General features: G+C 40.4%; 1 protein-coding gene across 3 annotated transcripts in view; it reads right to left on the bottom strand.

Moving 5' to 3' along the window:
* The window catches only part of faf1 (Fas (TNFRSF6) associated factor 1), a 61,294-nt gene that overhangs the window by 20,418 nt on the left and 19,084 nt on the right, over nucleotides 1–21,792 (bottom strand). For all 3 annotated transcript variants that reach the window (XM_039607224.1, XM_039607223.1, XM_039607225.1), the window contains 6 exons: nucleotides 18,370–18,456; nucleotides 9,958–10,053; nucleotides 9,729–9,852; nucleotides 9,554–9,617; nucleotides 9,311–9,392; nucleotides 1,671–1,825 (listed from right to left, as the gene is read on the bottom strand). In XM_039607224.1, coding sequence (XP_039463158.1) covers nucleotides 1,671–1,825; nucleotides 9,311–9,392; nucleotides 9,554–9,617; nucleotides 9,729–9,852; nucleotides 9,958–10,053; nucleotides 18,370–18,456 — 608 coding nt within the window. The remainder of the gene's footprint in view (nucleotides 1–1,670; nucleotides 1,826–9,310; nucleotides 9,393–9,553; nucleotides 9,618–9,728; nucleotides 9,853–9,957; nucleotides 10,054–18,369; nucleotides 18,457–21,792) is intronic.

Genomic DNA, 21,792 nt, shown 5'->3' with positions numbered 1-21,792 from the left:
GATGTGTGAGCGAGTTAGTGCGCACATGTGCATGCATGCGTTAGCAGCAAAGCTGCGACTAGCTGTGTGTGATGAAAAGCTCCAGATGTTGCCTCCTTTTTAACGTGCAATAAAAAGGCCCAGCTGGGGCAAAAAGCAAAGGAGGCCAATGGGAGAGAAAGGAGAGCGGAATGAGGAAAGGAGGGAATTTCCTTAAAAGAAATAATGGAGAGGTGAGGTCAGGGTGCGAGTCTTTCAAAAATGACTGCTACCAGAGGGCAGGCTTAACTCTGGAGGTTCAGGGTAGAGTGAGAGAGCTGAGGCAGTTGATTAAATAGAAAGGAAATAAAGAAATATCAGGAAGGAAACAAGTAAAATATGTAGTATAAAGATGAAGGAAAGGATGAAATAAATGAAGTATTCCTTATTTACAATGTGAAACAAAGGTTCAAATTTACCTAAACCTCTCCTCTGTTCAACACTTGAACCTGCAACAGATCTAATGGTCTGTTAAAAATATACATCTCACTCATTGAACCAATGTAATAAACAGGTGTTGTTGTAAAATACCAACACAGGGTGCTAGAGCTAAGCTAGGACTTTCAGGATAAATTGGAGAGATAGAGATGTTTGGACTCCAACGGAGTCCTTCATCTCCCACTGACCCTCTATTCAGACAGTTTGGTCAAGATTGCCCAATCAGGGGCCTCACCGTGCAAACACAACGCCTTTTGTTAGCATGCAACCTCCAAGCTTCAAAAGGAGAATGAGGCTGAAGAGAGAATGAGAAGAAAGAGATACAGAGTACGAGTAATGGAGTGAAAGATGAATGCCAGCAATTACGGATGTGTCAAACCGATTTTTAAACACTGTTCATTTGCCAGATAAGATTCCACCCACACTAGCATTTCTGGATTATTATCTAAACGCTACCCAAAATATGCAGGTTTCACTCTCTAAAGTCCAAGAAAAATACAACAGCAGGATGGGGCAAGGCACGACTGAAAACTAAATTTACTTTCTCTAAGAAAACTATTCAGAACAATAATGTGGGGACAAGATAGTAGCATGCAACAGACTGCATCCCAACCAGAGGACTCTGACAGCTCACAAAGCCCTCAGCTCATGATCAAGCTTCTCTCCCGCTGAAATACATTCAATATCCTCTTTATTAGATACACCTCAGTATTTATGCAAACAGTCAGCTCCTGCAGACAGTAAGTCACATATAAATAAAACATAAGGATTAAGGATGCAGTCAGGGCTTAAAGGTTCTCTTATTGCATTACTAAACTTTACAGCTGGCTAAAGCAATTCTAAATACAGCATGATTCTGATAGATTACCGGACCTCCAGAGAATTAATTCAGTGTTTAAAACCTTAGTTTTTTTTATCACCGTTTGGCCATCATTCTCACTGACCAAACTGTTTTCTCCCCCAGCTATAGCATCACAGACAGATTTGGCAACCACAAAACACTGCCAGATTTAGCTTTGCAACAGAATTCACGTGTCGCTGCAGTTTCTACAATTTAAATATTTGATCCGACAACTCAAAGGTCGTAAGATGAGCTTAAAACTTTATTTACACAAATGAATTATGCAAAAATGGACTCATTAAAGAATAGGATGTCTTGGAATAAGATACGTCTTCAATCGCATTCCAAGCGTGCTGGTCGACTGACACTGTACCTGGATTTGTTAGCTTCTTTAGTGACATCCCATGCCCATGTGATGAAGTTCTGGCTCAGGTAGGAGACGATAGAGTCAGCGCACATCATTTGGGAGCAGAAGACGTTGCTGAGAACACTGTCATCATTGTGGAGGTAGATAGCCAGCAGCTTTCTCTGTGGAGAGAAACAGTTTGAAAATCAGAGTGGGAGAAGAAGGCATGAGCAAACTGCACCTCTTACTGTGCTAGGACATTTGGTAAGGCAAAGGGTCACTGCAGCTGATCCTTTATTTTTGTCTTCAATCAGTTGTTCAGTGGCTAATAGGTGGAACCAAACACCAAAGTATACAGTTGACTTTGTTGACTAGCTAAAACTTATCACTCCCCAATATAATAAATGTCAGATCTGTGATCGGAGCTGCTCTGTCAGCCATGCACTAGGTGTCTCATTATTGGAGAGACATGTCCATATTACATGAACATAACATGACCACCGGCAGAGAGGACTGGGCGCAGAGCTAGCAGGACTTCTAAAGACCACGGCAGGACCACAACTGGCAATAAAGCAAATACCACGCAAAATAAAATGGAGAGCGGTGTAAATAAAACTTTGCTTGGAGGCGACAAAGATATGGAGAAAACAAAACAGACAAATCACTCTATTTATTTTACACCAAATGCCAGCAGCCTGTTCAGGTTAGTAGCGGCAGGGCCAGACAATATTGACGAAGCTCCAAATCCAAGGATATTGACACCATCATATAAGCCTGGTAGATTCTCCCTACTGACAATCTAATTAAAAAACAAACACACCCACAAACATAAAAGGTTCCAGGGGACAATGTTGGAAATAATGCTCTTTAAATTACATGTCACTTCTCTTGCTATAAAAGAACAAATAAGAAAAACTCACACTCTCTGCTTAGTTCATTTTTACCCACGGCTGTGAGAGGGGAGTTAAGGGGTGTGTTGCTCGGGAACAGTAATCTAGGCTACGTGCGCCAAAAAGTGAAAAATCTACACAGGGCGTAAAACGTGAGGAGAAGTGAAAGAAGAAGTTGTGCTATACTGTGGCCTGTGTAGAATAGGAATGGGAGAGCACTGCTGTGTTTGCTCAACGATTAGTGCTTTAGAATAATCTCCAGGGCTCCTAGAGAGAAGGAGCTGGGGACTCATTCACTAGGCCGATTCAACAGCCTGAAAAGATTAAACACTCATGCTGAGAAGACAAGCAAATTCAGTCTTGAGAGAGGAATGAGTGTGAGGAGAGGGAGAGTTTTACAACGTGAAAAAAAGCCAACAAAAAAACAAAACCCCGATACACACTCGAACGCCGACGTCTCCGACACACACGCACAGATGCGCAAACTTAACTCCGCTGCCCGCGAGTGACGGGACTCATGCTCGCACACATGCATGCTCAATTAGAGCAAGTGTAAAGACTAATCAAAGTGGGCATTTTGGCAAACTGAACTCCTTCATCTTAGTTAAACTGTCCGTACCCCTCTGTTCCCTCTCCGCTTTCAACTCAGATCTTTTGTATTGCCTGTCGTAGCGGGGAGGAGCAAATCCCTCAGTTCAGCTAAATTACTAGGTCCAACCTGAGCTAGATAGTGACCCCATAGCCCTTCCTCACACCTGTTCACCTAAAGCTAAGCTTGCTTTGAGGCTGTGAGAGAAACAAAAGAGTTCACACACTGTAGAATAGCGTTGCGCTTCATTTGCTGTTTAATCAGTGCACCTCTTTCTTGGAAGACGGCCCAGCAGAAAGTTTGAAAATATGAAATATTTGTGTCTATAAATATGAAAAAAGCAAAACTTCCCCGTCTTGAATTGAATATGTGTTCTCGTGATGAGGTGGTCCTTTAATTGAGGCACTTTTTAACCATCGTTTTAAAACAAAAACAAAAGATTTTTATCATAAAACATGCAGGTTTTTTATGTTTCACTTTTCCTTTTTAATTAATTGCTGCACTTGCCTTTTTTCAGATTAGACTTTTTTTTTAAGGGATGTGGATTATCATGTGTGAATATGAAGAGCAGGTTTTTCTGTTTTATTTGTTCGTTGTTTAAAAAAAAAAGGACTCTTTATTTCAAATTCTTGAGATAAAAGTGCATGTATGCAAAAAGAAAAAAAATAATTTCTGATAAAACACAATGATGTTAATAATAAAACCCATTTACTGAAAAAGTGTGTAAGTGGATCAGGCTCATATCCCACTCCAAGTCTGCCCGTATTATAAATGACCAATTGGTGAGTGCAAAGCACCGCAAGAATGCTGCTTCTTCTATTAACGTAGTACTCTAACTAATTAGTTAGAGTATTTATATGTTTACATAAACTGGACTTCCTTAATGTTTTTTTAATAATGAGCAGCATCTCCTACCCTGGGGTGTAAATAATATAATATGTGGTCTGGGCTGACAGATGAACACAATTTATTAATTTACTTGAGTTCTATTAAAGGTGGACTCGTCCTTCATTATGAGGATAAAAAGTGAATTTAATGTGTGATCTGTCGCTTTATTTGCAGACTAATTTATATAGTTTACACGTGGAGATAATGAAGTTGTCAGCTCAGGCGACTGAAACTGTGAGCAACAGGCACCAAGGTGTGTGCAGAGCACTCTGTGATTTACGCACACTGTACAATTATTACTTTCATTTTTAGTCCAGCTTCAATTCACCTTTTCTGCAAAAAGTGTCTGCACAGGGGTTAAAATAAAAAAAAGAAAATGTGCCTTTATGCCCAAACATTTATCCTTTGAGGTTTTTCCCAGTTACACACGAGGCTCCTGAACAGGCCCGACCATAGAGAACATCTGCAGAACGTTATGATGCTACAGTGACATTGATTACATAATCAGTGAAAAGGGAAAACCTTTAAAGGGGTCCTTTGTACTGTGCTCTTTACTATATTTTCTTAAATTGTATGTTTTCATATAAACTCAAAAACGTTTAATATAGCCAGTTTACAGTTAGTTATTCATAAAGAGAAACAATCAAAAACAATGTCATCAGTTTCTGTCATGATCAGGTCGTCTCTATGGCTACAAAGGAAAGACCCAAATAGCCGAGTTTCTGCTGTTGAATGAAATAAACCAAGCAAGCTTGCAATATTACAGGCTGTGTCTGATATCACTCCAGATTTAGCTTAGAATTAGCTTCATCATTTTGCCCTTTTTTAAACATGAATGAAGAGATACAACTTACTGCTAAAAATCTCACCCCACACCCATAAACACAAAGTCTTAGTCCACATGAAGCCACAGTCTCTGGTGTTAGGGGCCTTTGCAATCAAGGAGAAGATAACTTGTGCCATGATTCGTCCATGTTACATTATTTTGCCACCATCAGAATTTTAGAGCAATGATAGAAATAAACGTGACACTGCCAATTTCTTTTGTTTGTTTGTTTTTATTTTATTTTAAGCCTCTTTAGGGAAACCGTGTAGTGGAACTGAAGTCGTATACTCGTTAGGGCCCTTTTTCTGTGGATGACATTTTCTTTTTGCAACATCAAGAACAGGCTTAATCACAAATACAGCGTGTTGAACAAAGCCAGGAGAGACTAGTTAATGAGATACAGACATGTACAGATGAAAGGAAGGACAGAGAAATCCAGATGGTGATTGTTCTTTAGATGACCGGCTCAGTCTGGAAAAGCAAATACTTCAAAATGAAGAGCTCAAATGACCTACACAGTGGGAAAACTCATTGTGATCGATGAGCAGCCATATAAGAGGCACGCTACACTAAAACTACCAAACGTCACATTTTAGAGTCTTTCCAAACAATTATGAAAGCACTGAAATAATATGAAGTCTGCAACTGAAGTTAAGCAGTTAAAGCCAATACTATAAGAATATGGACAAGTTTGAGCTTGCACACCACATTTAACGTTTAAACGTAATGGCCACACATGCTCAGTCATTAGCCACATATAAGCCTTTTTTGTGTATATTTAACTGCTCTGACACATGAGGGATGGAGCTGTCTTATGGTTATCCAAGCTCCTGATCATCGATGTTTCTGATGGATTAAGAGAATGTAGAATAAATATATCAATATTTAAAAACTTACACTGATGTAGCTCCTAATCTATCGATTTACACGTGACAGTAATCATTTCAGGTGCAGTCAATAACTAATCAAAGCCACTTGTGATCAACATCTCACAAGCTGACAGAGATACATGTACATCTACACGCCATATGCCATTCTGATTGACCGCAGCTTTTTCCTCTTGACTCTGCGAGGCTATTGCTGGGTTTTAAAGCAGATACTTGGCAGCGATAAATCCCTCAACTCCGCTCTTCAGCAAGGCTATGAATTTTGATGTGTCTTTGTGTGTGGCAGACAGGAGAGCAGAGTGGAGAGCGAAAAAGCGTGGGGTTAGAGTGATTAACCAGTGCGTTGATGGGGATTTAGTGAGGATCGTGGTTAGTGATGGGTGGCCTATCTCTCTGTACGCTCTGACTAACCACTGATCCCCAAGAGGGTTCAGCTCAGCTCAGCTCAGCTCAGCAGCCCAAAGCATTTTCATTAAGGATGGATTGAGTCTATCTCAACATTCCCCCAACACACACCTTCAGAAACACTTCATCAAATGTAGTGTTTTGCTTAGTGATTAGCCTCTCCCAGGCTATGAGAGAGTGAGACTGATTCCTCTGTTTAAAAACCCCTTCAGTCAAACCTGCCCTACTCTAATATACCCTTAATGAAGTAGGCTTTTTCTACTACGAGGACACAAATACTAGATTGCTTTTCAAATGGAAGCGAAAGAGCAAGGGATGGGATTGTCGGATAGATGGAAGAGGGGACGGTGTAATTGTGCACATATGCTACTGTGTAATGAAACCGTGAAAAGCAGCTTGTTTTGGCCTGTCATCTCGGATGTTTGTGACAAAACAGGACAAACACAGAACAGATCAAATAGCTTCTGCTTTCGTGCAACATCTTTGCACATATCCAGCTTCTCCAAAGCCATTTTAACCACAGCACAGTTGGCAGGCTAAATCAAGCTCACCCAGAATAAAACAAAATACAGTGGAAATGAATACTATTCTGCCCTCATGCTGTTTAGAGCACAGTGGTACAGTACTGTGTGTGAACACCAGAGAGACATCAGCCATATTGTGCTGGCTTAGGAGAGGAGATCAGCTGGGAAACAGGCAAAATGCCAAGCTTCTCTTTAGATTTTTTTTTCTACATCTCTGTTTATTTCACACTCTCTCCTTCCCTTTCTTTTATCCCCCAAAATCACATTCGCTTATTTCTCTCTTTCTTCCCACACAGCCTTTTTTCGTCCAACTTTCTCTTGTGCTCCACGCTGCTTTTTAAGACCATGTCCTTCATTTTGTGGCCCTGCTATCATCTTTTTCACCCTCCCTCTTTGTGTGCCTGGTGATCTGAACCCCCAGAACATCTTGCTGTGTCCTCACAGTCTAATAAGGCTGTAATCCACACAAGCTGTCCGTTGATACAAGCATCCTTAAAAGGACAAAAGCTGAAAAACAAGGGGGAAAGTGGACAGCTAAAAATAAAGCCTCAGCTGTCGGGGTGAAAATTTGATGATGGTTTTGATAACCTAATATCAGTGTCACTATCAAGCCACATCCACAGTACACACATTAAACATAACCATCATCATCATCAATGACAATATTTTTTTTTTTAGAAAGAAATGTAATTTTACAGTTTATGGAAAGTAAGGCATAGATTATCGTCATGCCTTCTGCACACACTAATCATTTACTCAGTTACTCTTTGCACACTGTGTCTAACATGTTTTGTTCATGCTGATATTCCAATTGTTCAGTAAAAGTCTTGAGCCACTCTTCATTTCTTTATACTTTGATAGGAAAATGTGAAATCTGTCCAGCAATATGTGAAAATGTGCAAAAATACAGTATATAATAAAATGCACTCTCCTAATAAATCTTGTTTGGAATGTAATGCTCAACAATAGTTCTACAGGCTTCGCCTTTTGTTCCGCTCTCTGTCAAGATGATCCCACGCTGCTTTGATAATTGTTGTGGTCTGGGCTCCGGGGAGGCCAATCCATGATTGATAGTGTTCCACAATGCATTTTTCTTTTTCATCAAGGTTTGCTGTTACTGCATTGGCAGTGTGTTTGGGATCGCTGTCATGCTGAAAAATAAAGCCGCTGCCAATCAGACGCTTTCCAGATGGTACTGCATGGTGGACAAGGAACGATCCCTAACACGACTGACTGAAATGCAGCCGCAAACCACGACAGAGCCCCCAGCGTGTTTTACAGATGGCTATAGAGACTAATTGCTTTATCTCCCTCTGACCTCCTCCAGACAGATTAACGATTATTTAAACCAAATTTAAAATTTGGACTCATCCCTATAAGACCTCTTGCCACTGAATATAAATCCAGTTCTTGGCATACGTCAGCCTTTTTTCTCTGTTTCCATTCCTTAAGAATGGCTTTTTAACAGCCACACATCCACCGAGACCATTTCTGATGAGGCTTCAGGGAACACCATATGGATCAACTGAAGGGCCTGATACATCTCTCACATAGATAGTTATTTTCAGGCTTACCGCTTTGTCTTTTGGCCTCCACTTGTCCAGGGCCAAAAGCCCGTTGGGAAACACCTTGTTAGTGTAAAGATACAGTTTATGCTCATCAATTTTTTTGCAACAGGCTGCTAGTAACAAAGTGCTTAAAAGCATAATTTCATATTAGTTATTTGCCAAGTTGTCTGTTATGTGTAGACACATCACTGGTTCATCCCTTAAGTTGGGTGCCTTTTTGTGGTTGAATGGTTTATAGGTCACTGTTGAGTGGTTTAACAAACAAACAAACAAACATTTCTCTATAAATGGTCAAGTGTAAGGATTGGACCGAAAATGAGCCAATGGCCAAAGAAAAACTGAGGAGACCTTAAGAGAAGCTGGAAAACTATTGGTCAAGACCACTTCAAAGAATTATGATGAAGTCTGGCTTCTTGGAAACAAAATGTAAAGAGAGGAAATAATTAGAGATGAAAATATTACTAGGTCTCCATTACCTCTATTATAGATGTTTTACTGGCATTAAGCCTAAAACTAAATGATGTATATTTAAAGGTATTTCATGAGATCGCTATAGATATCATTCTACATAAGCAGACTGAATTATGTGTGCAACAGACCAGCAGCACGGCGTCAGTGATCTCTGATTACCCTATGCATCCATCTATACAATGTATAACTTTGTGGTAAACAGTTTTATCTAGCTTTCCCCAACTTAACAATGAACTCTAATCCAAATGTAAAAAATGTAGGCCAGGTGAATAAAGTTCCTGTTTTAAATTTCCTCCAGCCCAGTAACAAAAGAAAAGTTATGAGAAATAAAGTATCTCCCTTGACAGAGAATGAATAATATCCTTCTCTGTTTGTGTTCCTTTGTCATGTTATCTTAAGCAAAGAAAACTCAAACCTGAAAAAAGCGACTCTTCCATGAAGCAGAAATGACATCAGTGATAAAGGACAGGCCATCATTTGTAACATCAGTACCTCGTATCACTTGCACAGCCCAAATTAAAAGGGATAAGAATATGAAGCTTCAAAGAAAAACATAAGTTTTTCAGAGTATATTAAAAATGTTCCTGTGAGACCCAAAAGAGTCCAAAAGGTTACTTACATCTCTGGCTTTGCCATGGAAGGCCTCTTGAGATGCTGCCTCCAAAGACCCAATAAAGAACATTGGATGGGTCTCTCCATATCTACAGGACACACACACACACACACACACACACACACACACACACACACACACACACACACACACACACACACACACACACGACTCTTATTTAAAACATTGTTACTATCCAGTTTTGTCAGGTTTCAAAGCCATTTTAAAATGAGCATAACAACGGCTCACCTCGAAGAAAATTCAGAAGTAAAGTGAATTAAGGCATCAGTTTCATTTTCACTATTCTCTGGCACTGCAAAAGGGACAAAAATAATTATATGGTCAGGCTTTACAAGCTGTATCTAGAGGTTAATACTACAGTGGCTGCTATAACTGAGTTCTACAAGTGGTTCACATTACGTACTCATAGGTGATTTCCTACAGCTCGAGGAGCCCACTCCAAACATCTCTGAATCGTCCACACCAAATTCTGATGCGTCTTCATAATCATCACCCTCACTGTCGCTGATCATATGAACATCCGCACACTGTAAATAAGAAGCATTTCATGAGCACGTCTGATGCTTGAAAGTGGCCCAGGGGATGAAATGCATAACTCAGAAGCGTGCAGCGGCATACGTAGGTCAATTTACCTCTTCTGTGGGTTCCTGGGCATTGGCTGGCGAGGACCTTCGACAAACACTCAGGTGATGGCAGGGATAGCTGATTCCAGAGAGAGCTAGTGTCATCTAAAAAAAACAAAGGAAACAGGACAAAAGAGTAAAGCCAACAATATAAGAATGACTGCCGACTGTGTGTGTTTACTCAACACAATATAATAATGCCATCAAGTTTAAGTGTGTGATGGTATCTACTGCTTATGACTTGCCTAAAACTGATACCTAAACCAAAACAAGGCAAACTTCACCACTGATTCTGTAGTTGTGCCTTACATTTGTTTGCCTTTTTCCCCAGGTAGCAGTAGCATAACCTGTATCATGACATACTTTGTATTTTCAAACAAAGGCTTGATCATCTCTCTAATGAGGCGTGACCACAATGAGGTTTCTGTACACCTGCAGGATCCATAAGTGCAGTGGTGGTCTATAGTAGAAGGTAACCTGACTAATGAGCTCCCAAATCCAAAACCAGGACTGAAAATGTCAGCATTCAGCAGGGACTCATTACAGCTGGTGTCTCCTGGCTCAGACCCCAAGAGATATCAGCAATAGAGACAAGGCTGTTGCAGAATGAAACTAAAGTTGTCTTGCTTTTAGATCGTAGATCTTCCAATCGGAATATACTGAGACTTAATAATAACACAACATTATATTCAGTGGCACCTGAACTGAAAGCCCACATGCAAATACTGTTCTGGTAGAGAGAACAACAGCACTGAGGCAGGGTAGGTAAGCTTGGTGTGATAAGAGCCAGAGGAGCTGCTCATCCCCTGCAGAGGTTCTCTTATCTGCTCCATTGTCGAGTGCTGAGACACACAAAGAGCAGCTGGACATGGCTGAATCAAGAGACGATTACACGCAACGCCAATTGAGTCTGAAAAGAGCTACACGGGCTGAATGGAGTTTTCCTCTCTGTGTCTCTCCTAAAATAAAAGTACTTCCTCGTGCTGGTGTCAGCTCTCTAGAGCAGGAGAGAGCCTTGTAACCAGTAGACCTTATCACAAACAGGGACTTATAAGTGTATCTCTGTTTGCCTGGCACTGATAAGAACTGTGCCGTCACGTCACTTAATTATCTTTTGACTGTTAGAAAGTAAGTGCGCTGCACACAAAAGAACCAAATATTTATACAAAATTATTTGCACAGTTGTGGACTAGTTGAGTCAGTGTAGGCGCTGCTGGGGTTGGGCAGTATTGCGATACTCATCCTGAGATTAGTTTGAACATTTTAATTGCTTTTTATGCTGCGGTTTTGTATTTTACGTAGACTCCACAGTGTTTCGCCATATAACAAATCAACAAAAGGGCTTTTTTGTTAACATTTACACAAAATAACCAAATTATTTTCTACAACAAAGAACAAGGTAGAAATTATATTGGCATAGATATTGATCAAGAAATCATGAGAAGCTGTGTCCATATTCCCCAAATCTAACACAACTATACTCTTTGTCCCTTTGCAATCACATTTACAACATATACAGAAATAAAACGATAGTATTTATTTACATATTGGGGGTTTTTTTCTCCTAAAAGAGCAAGTGAACTCAGTCTCACTCTTGGGAGCTGAAAAAACATTTATTGCACCATTTCAAATAGTTGACAGAGGATATACTAAAACTGGCTATAATATTGGCGTTTCAAATTCCCACCAGTCGAGCAACGATTGACTGAAGGGATATTTCACCGAGTATCTCCCCTGACAGTATGAGAAAGAATAACATCTTGATGAGTATTCCTCCTCCGTGTTGTCTTAAGCGCAGAAATCTGCTTCAAAAAGCAGTGGCTAGACTCTCGAGCAATATTGAAACAAAACAAACCAAGGATGACATCACCTCTAAAGGGACAAATCCACCGTGGAGCTTTGTTTGCAAGAGCACCTCATATAATACTAACTAAAAAGGCTAAATGTTTTGGGGCAAAAAATATTTGACTGTGCTTTTCTTTGTGAATTTATGTTTTTTCCCCTATGGAGCCAAGAACAGATGAATGTTCCCAGACAAAAGGAAAACCAAACAGCCAAGCGCATACAGACGACAGAAGAGACCGATTGTACTTCTTGCACATTACCAATTAGTAGCAAGTGTACTATTGTCAATAAAAAGCACACAAGTGTCACAGCAAGGACAGCTGATCCAGCCAACCCTAACATAAGGAACACCTACGAAGAACACTTAACTGAATTGCCTCGTCTGTGCTCAAGTAACTCAACTCTAACTTATTTACTTCTTTTATTTTATTAGATCAATCAGTCATTCTAATCAGAAACCAGAACATCACAAAAGAATTTACTGAAAAAGTGGGAAAAAAATTAAGTGATGTAGAAACACAATTTGCTTTTTCAAAACCAGCAACACACTTAATGAAAAGCTACGACCACTGAAGACATTATGGGTGCCAGGTCTGTGAGCTGAATTAACACTGACGTTATTGAGCTAAAGACGCACAGGTTCTGAACTTTAAGGACGTGAAGGAATGGCCCCGTCTCTTCTCTGCCTACGAGTGGCAATCAAACGTGAGAATTTTAACACAGACTGGCGAGCAGATCCCCATAAACCCTTTACCCCCGCCACTCACAATGAGAGGGTTTTGTCTGAGCACCTAATAAGTGTATAAATAAAGTTGATCACTTCCCCTGTCAAAGACAGCCTGGAGGGTTTGGGCTGACATGGATGCAACCAGGGGAGGTGAAAAGGGGGGAAAAGGAGAAAAAAAGAGAGAGAGATGAGTGCCTCTCAGTCCTCTTCCTAACATTGACCCGATGGCTTCTCCCGATGTTGAGGTACACAAGTGCAGCTTGACGGCTCAGTGGTGAAACGTGGAAACAAGGTTGAAGCGCCGCAGGGCACAGGGTCTGAGGGGATGAGGTTAACCCCCAAAATGACCCTCTCCCACATCTCCACACAAAAGGAACTGGCTCCTCTTTTTTGGATTCTTTTAATTAACACTTTCATTGAGGCTCTAAGCATTCAGGGGCCGATACAGGGGAAGAATTTTCTCTTTCCCTTACACCCCCCCTCCCCTTCTTTTGCTTTCCCAGTCAACCTTTTTTTTGTCCCTCTACTCTATCCTCCTTTTCCTCCCTTTCTCTCCCTTCATTCTTTCTGTGTTTCATTTTTTTTTCTTTTCCAGTGTAGGCAGTGTTTGGATTAGGTGTCTGGCTGTGAGTATGAGATAATTACCACTGACAGCTGCACTGAAGGCAACCAAAACCTCATCATACCACCTTACTCTACTATGTCATTTTCAGAGCAAGAGAAGAACAGAGAGAGAACGAAGAGATGAGTTTAAAGGGAAAGGAGATAAAAGACTTAAACTCCATCTTTAAGATTTATTAAGATATTTAATAAATGACATTGTTTCCAGGCTGAGATGCAATAGGAAGGTATACAGTGTGACCAAGCTCAGGACAAAAGGATCCAATTCTTCAAATAAAAGATTCAGTGAGATGGGAGCGTAACACCAAGAAATAAAAAGAAAAAAGATACAGACAGACTAAGTCAGCACTGAATTTCACCTGAAGGAGGCCAATTTCATGATGAAGGGGGGGGGGGGGGGTGTGGTGGCTCTGCCTGACTTTACTGCTGAGCCCTGATGCTATGGAAACCACAAGCTGTACCCCCGCCCGTCAATAACTGGTTTCATAGGCCCCAATCAGGTAGAGGAAGATTCCAGTAATGCCAGCTGGGAAATGGAAGGAGGTGCTGCCCTACAAGCCACGGCACCTCAGAGGCTCTGTGGCATTAATACATTAGCAAACACCATGAAACACTGCATAAATGTCAGCAATTACTGGCTAGAAGGAAGGGCGGGCGGTGGTGGAGGGGTGCAGAGATGGGGGGGACGTAATAAGGATGTCCCACTGGCTGTCAATCACTCCAACAGGTACGGGAGGAAGGACTGCCAATCAAAGCTGCTCCAATGAGATGAAGCCTGTCCAGAGACTCTCTGTGCTGAAATGCTAAGGGCAAAGTCTCGGAGAACGCAAGGACAGAGGTTCAACCGTTATATTTGCAATAGCAAAGCAAGTTAATGTCCATCATCAGTATTATATTCAGAACAGCTTTGTCAATGCCACATAAGCGAGAAAAAATTTAAAGGCAGTACGACCATAATATTCCCAAATGATGCCAGAGTAAACGTTTTGCTCTACTTGGAGAAAATTATTTTTTATCAAATTTAAACTATAGCAAAGTCCAACATACTTTTTCTCTGAATGAGAACTTTTTCCAGTTCTGTCAAGACGTCTGTGATGCAGTAAACCCAAAGAAAATTCAAACAAATGCTAAAATAAACAGCCACGAAAACCATTTGTTTTGCCCACATGGATCTCTACTACTAGTAAATATTACAAACTGGATTCTAATGAATCTATAAGAACATTGTAATCATGGCACCCAAAACAATGTTCAAGAAACAAACATTTAAATTGCTCATCATGAACAGCTGCACATTTGTCAACCAAATGTGCTCTGGGTAAATGTCACACTGGGGACATTAAATTATTTATGGAATATTAAGAAGCGATACAGAAGACTGGGAAAATGTTTTATATGCTTTGAATAGCAATGTGTTCACATTAGCAGTCGTGTTTGATGGTGAATTTGAATTAGACTTAGGAATAAAATGTACAGCAGTTAAAGCTATCTTTCTCTCTCTCTCTCTAGATAGATATACATATATATCTATATATAGATATCTATCTATCTATCTATCTATCTATCTATCTGCTACTATGTCCCATTTACTACTACATTTAATACTGAATTCCTCTATTCTAGGAACCCATAGCAAGAACAATAACAATAGACTGAATAAACTAATCTGTGATTCATTGCCATGAGACCATTATGCATCCTGATCCAATTTCCGATGACCATCAGGCCTTGAATTTCAATTAAACGTGCTGAGTGAACAATATCAGGGGCTGACACATCACGTAACCACTAGTTTTCTGGAAAGGTGAGAATTTCTTTCTAACAAACCATCTCCTATACTCCAACAATACATGACATAATTACACTAACATTACACCAACTCAAATAACTTTCTCACAGCACAAGAATAACTGAGAGAAGAAACTGATATTCTGAGTAGTTGATCAACTAGATGAACTATATATATATATATATATATATATATATATATATATATATATATATATGAACAAAATGTGCTCTACATGACTATGAAAGCAACTATACAGCTAAAGCAAAGGCAATTTCCCCAACACTGTCACAGTCAGCGTGTGAATTCCTGCTAATCCAATTACATATTTTCTGTATCAGTACTAAATATGTTATACATTTTCTTAAATAATGTATAATTATTTTAGTACTTCAATCAACAGTTTATTTAAATAAAATATAATAAACACACAAAAAAAGAAGAAGTAAAAAGTACTAATAATTTGATCAAGAATTCAAGTGAAAAATATAAGTTTTATAAGCCAAAGGAAATGTTTTTTCTAAAGACACAGTTCGATTGGATCAGTATTGCGGTTCGATAGCCCAAGACACAGTGTGCACAACAAGAAAGGCACATTTGCAAATACACAAATGCAAATATGCACACACAAATGTATCTGCACAGGTGAACGCATTGGTATCACACAAGACAGAAGCGTTGAGTAGCAATCGATTCTACCGCAAGCAGGATAGTGCGTGGAGCTAAATGCAATCTTGGGCCTCTGACTGCCATCTTTATTGGCCCAAGCCCCAGGAGATGAGACTGGGCTAATGAGCTAGACACTAACACTGGCTCCCTACCCGACTGCTAGGCCAGCCAAGCCCTTGGCTTTCTCTGTTAATACCTTCAGACGTTTCAATAAGAGGGCTATAGCTAGTGCAGAGGCCATTATTGCACTTCTGTCTCTTCTCTATACTTTTTAATATAGCCTCATCCAAGGAAACACAGACACTGCGGATGTGTGCTAGTCAAAGGCTGACCAGGCCTATGATAATCTATTCGCAATCGCTGGCCGTTATATATACAGCTGAGTGTGACAAGCTGAGGCCCACTGAAAACCAGAATACGGACAGCAAAAGTGCAAATATAAAAAACACAATTATCAAGTGTTTTTCTTACATATCTTACATTTAAACTGAAATTAGTAGGTACAGTTTAGTGGTTTGGAATTGAAAAAGGAGTGTGCATGGCTAGATGGTAGTAGTTAGGTCAATAGTGCATGAAATGCACTGATTACACTTTAAAATGTTCAGAGCATGTCTAAGTATATTCAAATGATTAATTGTTATGGAACATACCATGTGAGGAGTCCTTACTGTGATGATTCCTGCATGTCATTCCCCTCTGCTCTTTCCCTATATTTCCCAACTTCTATCAATTTACCCAAGAAAACAATAATCTAATTTTAATAGATGAAAAACAGTGATTCCTTTATTTGTGGTAGGCTGAATATACAGTACACAGAAAAATTTATATTTCCAGTAAGTTGTGAATTATTTGAAAGTTTGCTGGTATAAATTTGAAAACAAATGCATAATTTTCCTCAAAACACTGATATGTTGCTTCTGTACTATTTTCAATGAGTTTTACAGATTTAATTATTTATAAATTACTGCACTGTGTTTTTATTTACATTTTACAAAATGCCCTCCTTCCTTTTTTTAAAAAACTTTGATTTTGGAAAATATCAGCACTCTTCCTATTAGTGCATAATGTGGCTCCGACTCTGGAAAGTAAATAATTTGGTGGAATAATACAGAACATTTCCACTCAAGACTGAGGTCAGTCATTGCACCACATGTCCACAATGTGCTTTCAGATTTGCAGTAAGATTTGTATTTCCTTTGCAATCCCGGGCTGTTTACTGATCGCATAATTTCAAGTCTCCAAAGATAATGCTAACAATGGAAAATCTGCATCGTAGCCCTATGGTTTGTTTGGTGGTTACTGGATTTACAATTGGCTGCTCTGAGCCGTCATGGAACAAAATACAGCAAACAGTCTTGGGTAGTGTAAAACCGTAACCTTTTATCCTTTTTATGTAGGTTAATGGGTGTGATGTATTTGCTTCTACTGTCAGTGCTAAAAGCTTTACTTTGAGTCAAAAAAACAGTTCTGTGTATCCACTTTGAGTAATATGACTAATAGGTAACAAATGTAACAGACTCTTCCCACATAACACTGTACAAAGTAACAACTTTATCCATATGAATCACAAGTATGTATCGCTTTTACAGTTAATTCTTGCACAAGACACATATGATAATGCATGGAAAAAAAAAAAAACAATACAGCAAACCAAACAATTACAAAGACCAAAATTAAAATTGTTAGCTGGAAGAATGTGTGCACAACAGATTCTCAATGTAGGCATGAAAACATCCCAAACAATTAGCATGGGAACACATATGCTGCCAAAGAAGGGGTGAGGCAAAAGGGGTCAGAGGTTCTTCGAGGTTCTGTATGAGGGCCGCCTCTGATCAGCTTGACTGTGTGTAGGGTGAATGGTTGGGAAGGGCAACCCTGAGACAAGAGAGGTCAGCGGGACCGAATGATGTGAGCTTTAATGTCCACAGACAGAGGACACAGAATGGGAACCATCTTTGACGTCTTAATTACCTTTAACATCTTACTCTCATACTTCTGACAGCTGTTTTGGCGCAGATTAGAGATTGGAACAATTTTCTGTGCCTCGGGTACTCTAGCAAAACCAACGGATAGAAACCGAAAGGGTGTTTATTCTTTTTTTTTCTCAAAAGCACATAGATTTTGAACCATGTGACAGATTTGCAAAAGTGCAGTATGAGTGGATTTCTTGGATAAAAAAAAATATTTAAACATTTTTTTGCTTGCCTAGATTGACCTTAGACCATCACATCCAGTTGGAATCAACAGAAACGCCGGTAAATCATGAATCACATCTAAGCAATGTCTCGCTGTATCAAAATCTAACTTATTTCATGGACCAATGACACCATTTTGAGAAACCACAGACAATTTTAGGGCACTTGGGTAATGCATGTGTCAGCTTGCCATTGCCTAATTTATGCCACTGTCATGAAGGACTTGCTCCCAAGATTTAAAATATGTTTTAAGACCAATTTGTGAGACCATGTCTCAAGTAATAGACTCATCTGCTGAAACCCAACTTAGGTTCCAGTCAGTCAAAAATGAGAACACTCTGGATTATTTAACTAAAACAAAACAAACAAACAAAAACGGCCACTGGGGAGCACTGCAATAAGCAAAAATGTATTTTTCACTATCACTGCTTACATGCATGTCATTGCATACCTTTACTGATTTAAACACCCACAGAAAATGTTCCCTGATGAATAGCTTGGCTGACTTTTGCATTCCTGTGTGTGTGTGTGTGTGTGTGTGTGTGTGTGTGTGTGTGTGTGTGTGTGTCTCTTACAGAATCATCAGACGCTGATGCAGGCCATCCCTCCCACTGCTGATGCCGAACTGGGATGTTGGTCAAGTCTGAAATGTTTCTCTTCACCTGCAAACAGAGGAAATTATTGTATTTTATTATATATTACTGTATGCTTGCAATACACAAAACTCATGTAACATCCGTAATGACAACAGCATGCACTGCCTCTCTGACTCTACACAAAGAGCTTTGATATTTCTGATTATATTCTAGCCAGCGGGGGGGAAGGTCAGTTTTAGCGTCAATATGATTGAAAAATATTCCTTTAATTGCCTCATTACAGTGCATACAACGCTGTAAATTTTAGGAGCCATCCTCCGCTCTGAAGAACAGAAGAAGCAGAGAATAAAGGGCTTCACAAGTCAAAGGAGAGAGAAGGACAGAAAAGAGACAGCCAGTGTTATCAGCATTCTTCAGATGCCACTGCTAATTCCCAGCGACAACAGCCCCACGCTCTGAAATGAACAGTATTTCTCTTCTCCCATTCATGTGCGGACGCTGTATCTGCATCACTTAATAACACTCCTTGCTTTTAAACAGTTAGCAGCCAGCAAGAGCCTGTCCCGCCAAGCGTTGCGTTACACCGGCCGCTGGGTTGTTGGTTTAAAGCCCTAACGCCAGCCTGATGTGCGCCAGTCAACCCTGATCAAAGCCTCGTCGGTGTCTGAACGCTGGCGGCCGTGGATTCTAGTGCGTTTGTTCTGCAGGATTCTGCCGTTCAGGCCCGCAGGGCTGAACACTGATGCTGAGAAAACTATCTATTGTGGAGCTAAGATCCCTCCACACACACAGGGCAAATCCTGTCTTTGTAACAAGCACTGAGAAGAGATGGATCCTTGAGCATATTCAGGGCTGCTGGTCATGGAGGTGGAAACTTAAAGAACGCTACAAACACAAACCAAAGCCAATCTCGGGGAAAGCAGGAAAGCCTGTGCAGCACACTGAACTGTAAAGATTATGAAGGCAGACAATGCTCGGCTGCTTGTCTCATAATACTACTTATTACCGCACTTTGCGTTTATATGTAGTTTAAAAACTGTCTGGGAGCACAATCACAATGACTCTTGTTATCTTTTATAAAAGAAATGCTAAAAAATAAATAAATAAATAAAACAAATTAAGGAACATATTTTTTTCCCAAATATTAAAGTTGAAAATCTTTACTGGCATAAATGAGGTCAAAACAAAACAAAACACAACAACAACAAAAAAAACTGTGGAAACACAAATCATCAACCCTCTTGTTGAGCAGAATATTTTTCTTCTATACATTATCAGTCACACTCAGAAATTTTATTTCACTGTGGATGGGCAAAGCACGGCAAAGCAATTCAGAGTACAAACATGGAGGGAGAAGAATAAAAGAACAATAATAAATGAGTGGCACAGTCCATCCTTTGCCTTTCCGTCGTAAATCCCACACCACACGGCTCGGTGCCTATCCTTATGAAGAGAGGCTATGATCAGGACAGCAGGCTGGGGTCAAAGCGGGTGGCCAGTGTTATTACAGAGTGTAATATCTATGTTTGACCAGCCAGACTACAGGGATTTGACTGACCGGCTGGCCGGCCGATGAATAGAGGGGAAAAGGGAGGAAAGGAGAGGCATAAACACTAGTAATGAAGAGACTGCAGTCAGAGGTTAAAGCAGCATCAGAGAAACAACAAACTTACGCCCACCACAGAGAGAGTGAAGGTGAGAGGTGGAGGAGGAGAGTGGAGACAGACAGTGAAAGACACCTGGCAAAGGACAATCTGATCTCACCACAAAAAGAAAAGCAAAAAAACCCACCCACATCTACACAGCAAGCGTGTCCACCTGAAACTACACTGTCAAAATCTGAAGGGAGTCACTCAATCTTTTCCTGACATATGAAATATTGTGAGAAACGACTGAAAGAAAACAAATTATTAATAAAATTAAGGACAGATAAGAACCCAAGACTAGCTTGACAGAATGCCTGGCCTTAACCCAGCTAGCTGAATTTCTTGTTGCAGCCCTCGGTTACAGAGCATTGTAACTGAGGGCTGCAATCCAATCACACATGGAGCAATACTGTCTAATGCTGCCCCCTGTCTACCGCAACAGCCATCTGACTGATAAGTGAGACTGAAACAAACTAAAACAATTACGTTTAATAGTTGCCTCTCAGTAACACTTCGATAGCAAATTCCTACTTACAAATAATTCAGACTTGTTTGTCTCTAAACAAGGGGCCTACATTTGGAATGTCATTGCATGGGGTATTAAGCAAAGCATGGCATCAGTGGTCGAACGATTCAGCGGCTTGTGAAAGGTATTGATCAACCTGACTTCTACACAGAGAAGATAAAATGTAAAGAAAATGCCTTTAAGGGAGCATAAAGGGATTTATATCAAAGTCTAACACAGTGCTGCAAATTGTGTGCGGCTGTTCATGTTGAGATGAGGCAAGGGTGTATGAGCCAGTTATACACAACATTAGCTAAACTGGCAGTGGTGCTGAGCTGCTGGGCAATATGCCTCACGGCAAAATTAATGATCCAATCATTGTAAATGCCAATTGCCTGTAATCCTTGCCTGGAAGCAAATCAAAGAAAAGGAAAGGTTTCCGTTAAACAGTCACAAGCTCCCTCTCTCTTTCTTCATCTCCCCTAAGCACCAGATGCCTTTCTTTCATTCCTTTTTCGATCCAACCCTCCTTTTCTCAGCTCTCTAGCCCCTGTCTGCATTCGGTTCCTATATGTCGCCCAGCTGCGGAGCAAGGATGGGGCCCATCCACAAGCCTTGGGGTGGGCGGGGTGGGGGCGTGGGGGGGCAGCAGACAAGGGAAATCCCCAGGACAACTGGTCTGGTCACGGACAACTCAGGACCCGGCAGCCATGCCTATTCTACCCTCTACTTCCCTGGCAAACATTTGCTCTCCAGCTTAGCTCAGAAGCTAGCCAGCAACTTACCCCCACAGTATAGTCTGGTAATGCCAATCAGAGTCTACACCGCCTTGAGCTCTAGAGATGGAGAAGAAAGAAAGTGGAAAGGGGACACTGGGAGAGAGATGGAGAATGAAGGAATAGAAAGGGAGGGGTAAGGGCAGTTCCCTGAGAGCCACAAGGCAAAGGCACAGTCTTTGGCAAAGACAAACAAGAAGACAAGACTCCATCCTTATTGATATGCACAAGCAGGGACCATCAGTTAGTCTTCAGTAAAGACAAAAGGGAGAATAGGGAAAGAAAGGTGCTCTGTAGTGGTGTCCATATGTGAGACTGGACACAGTATACCAGAAAAAGAGTGTCAGTCAGGCTGAATATGTGTTGTTACCACTTTGTTGCGTCCCAAGATATTTCTGTTGACAGAACAGCATTTCCCTTCTTGCTGGTGTCTTTAATTATTCTTCTTATCGTATATTTTCATCTCTCCCACAGG

Source organism: Oreochromis aureus, linkage group 23 (genome assembly GCF_013358895.1).
Source record: "Oreochromis aureus strain Israel breed Guangdong linkage group 23, ZZ_aureus, whole genome shotgun sequence".
Classification (NCBI taxonomy): Eukaryota; Metazoa; Chordata; class Actinopteri; order Cichliformes; family Cichlidae; genus Oreochromis; species Oreochromis aureus.
The sequence above is the reverse complement of the archived record's forward strand: the minus strand, read 5'-3'. Positions and strand labels throughout refer to the sequence as shown.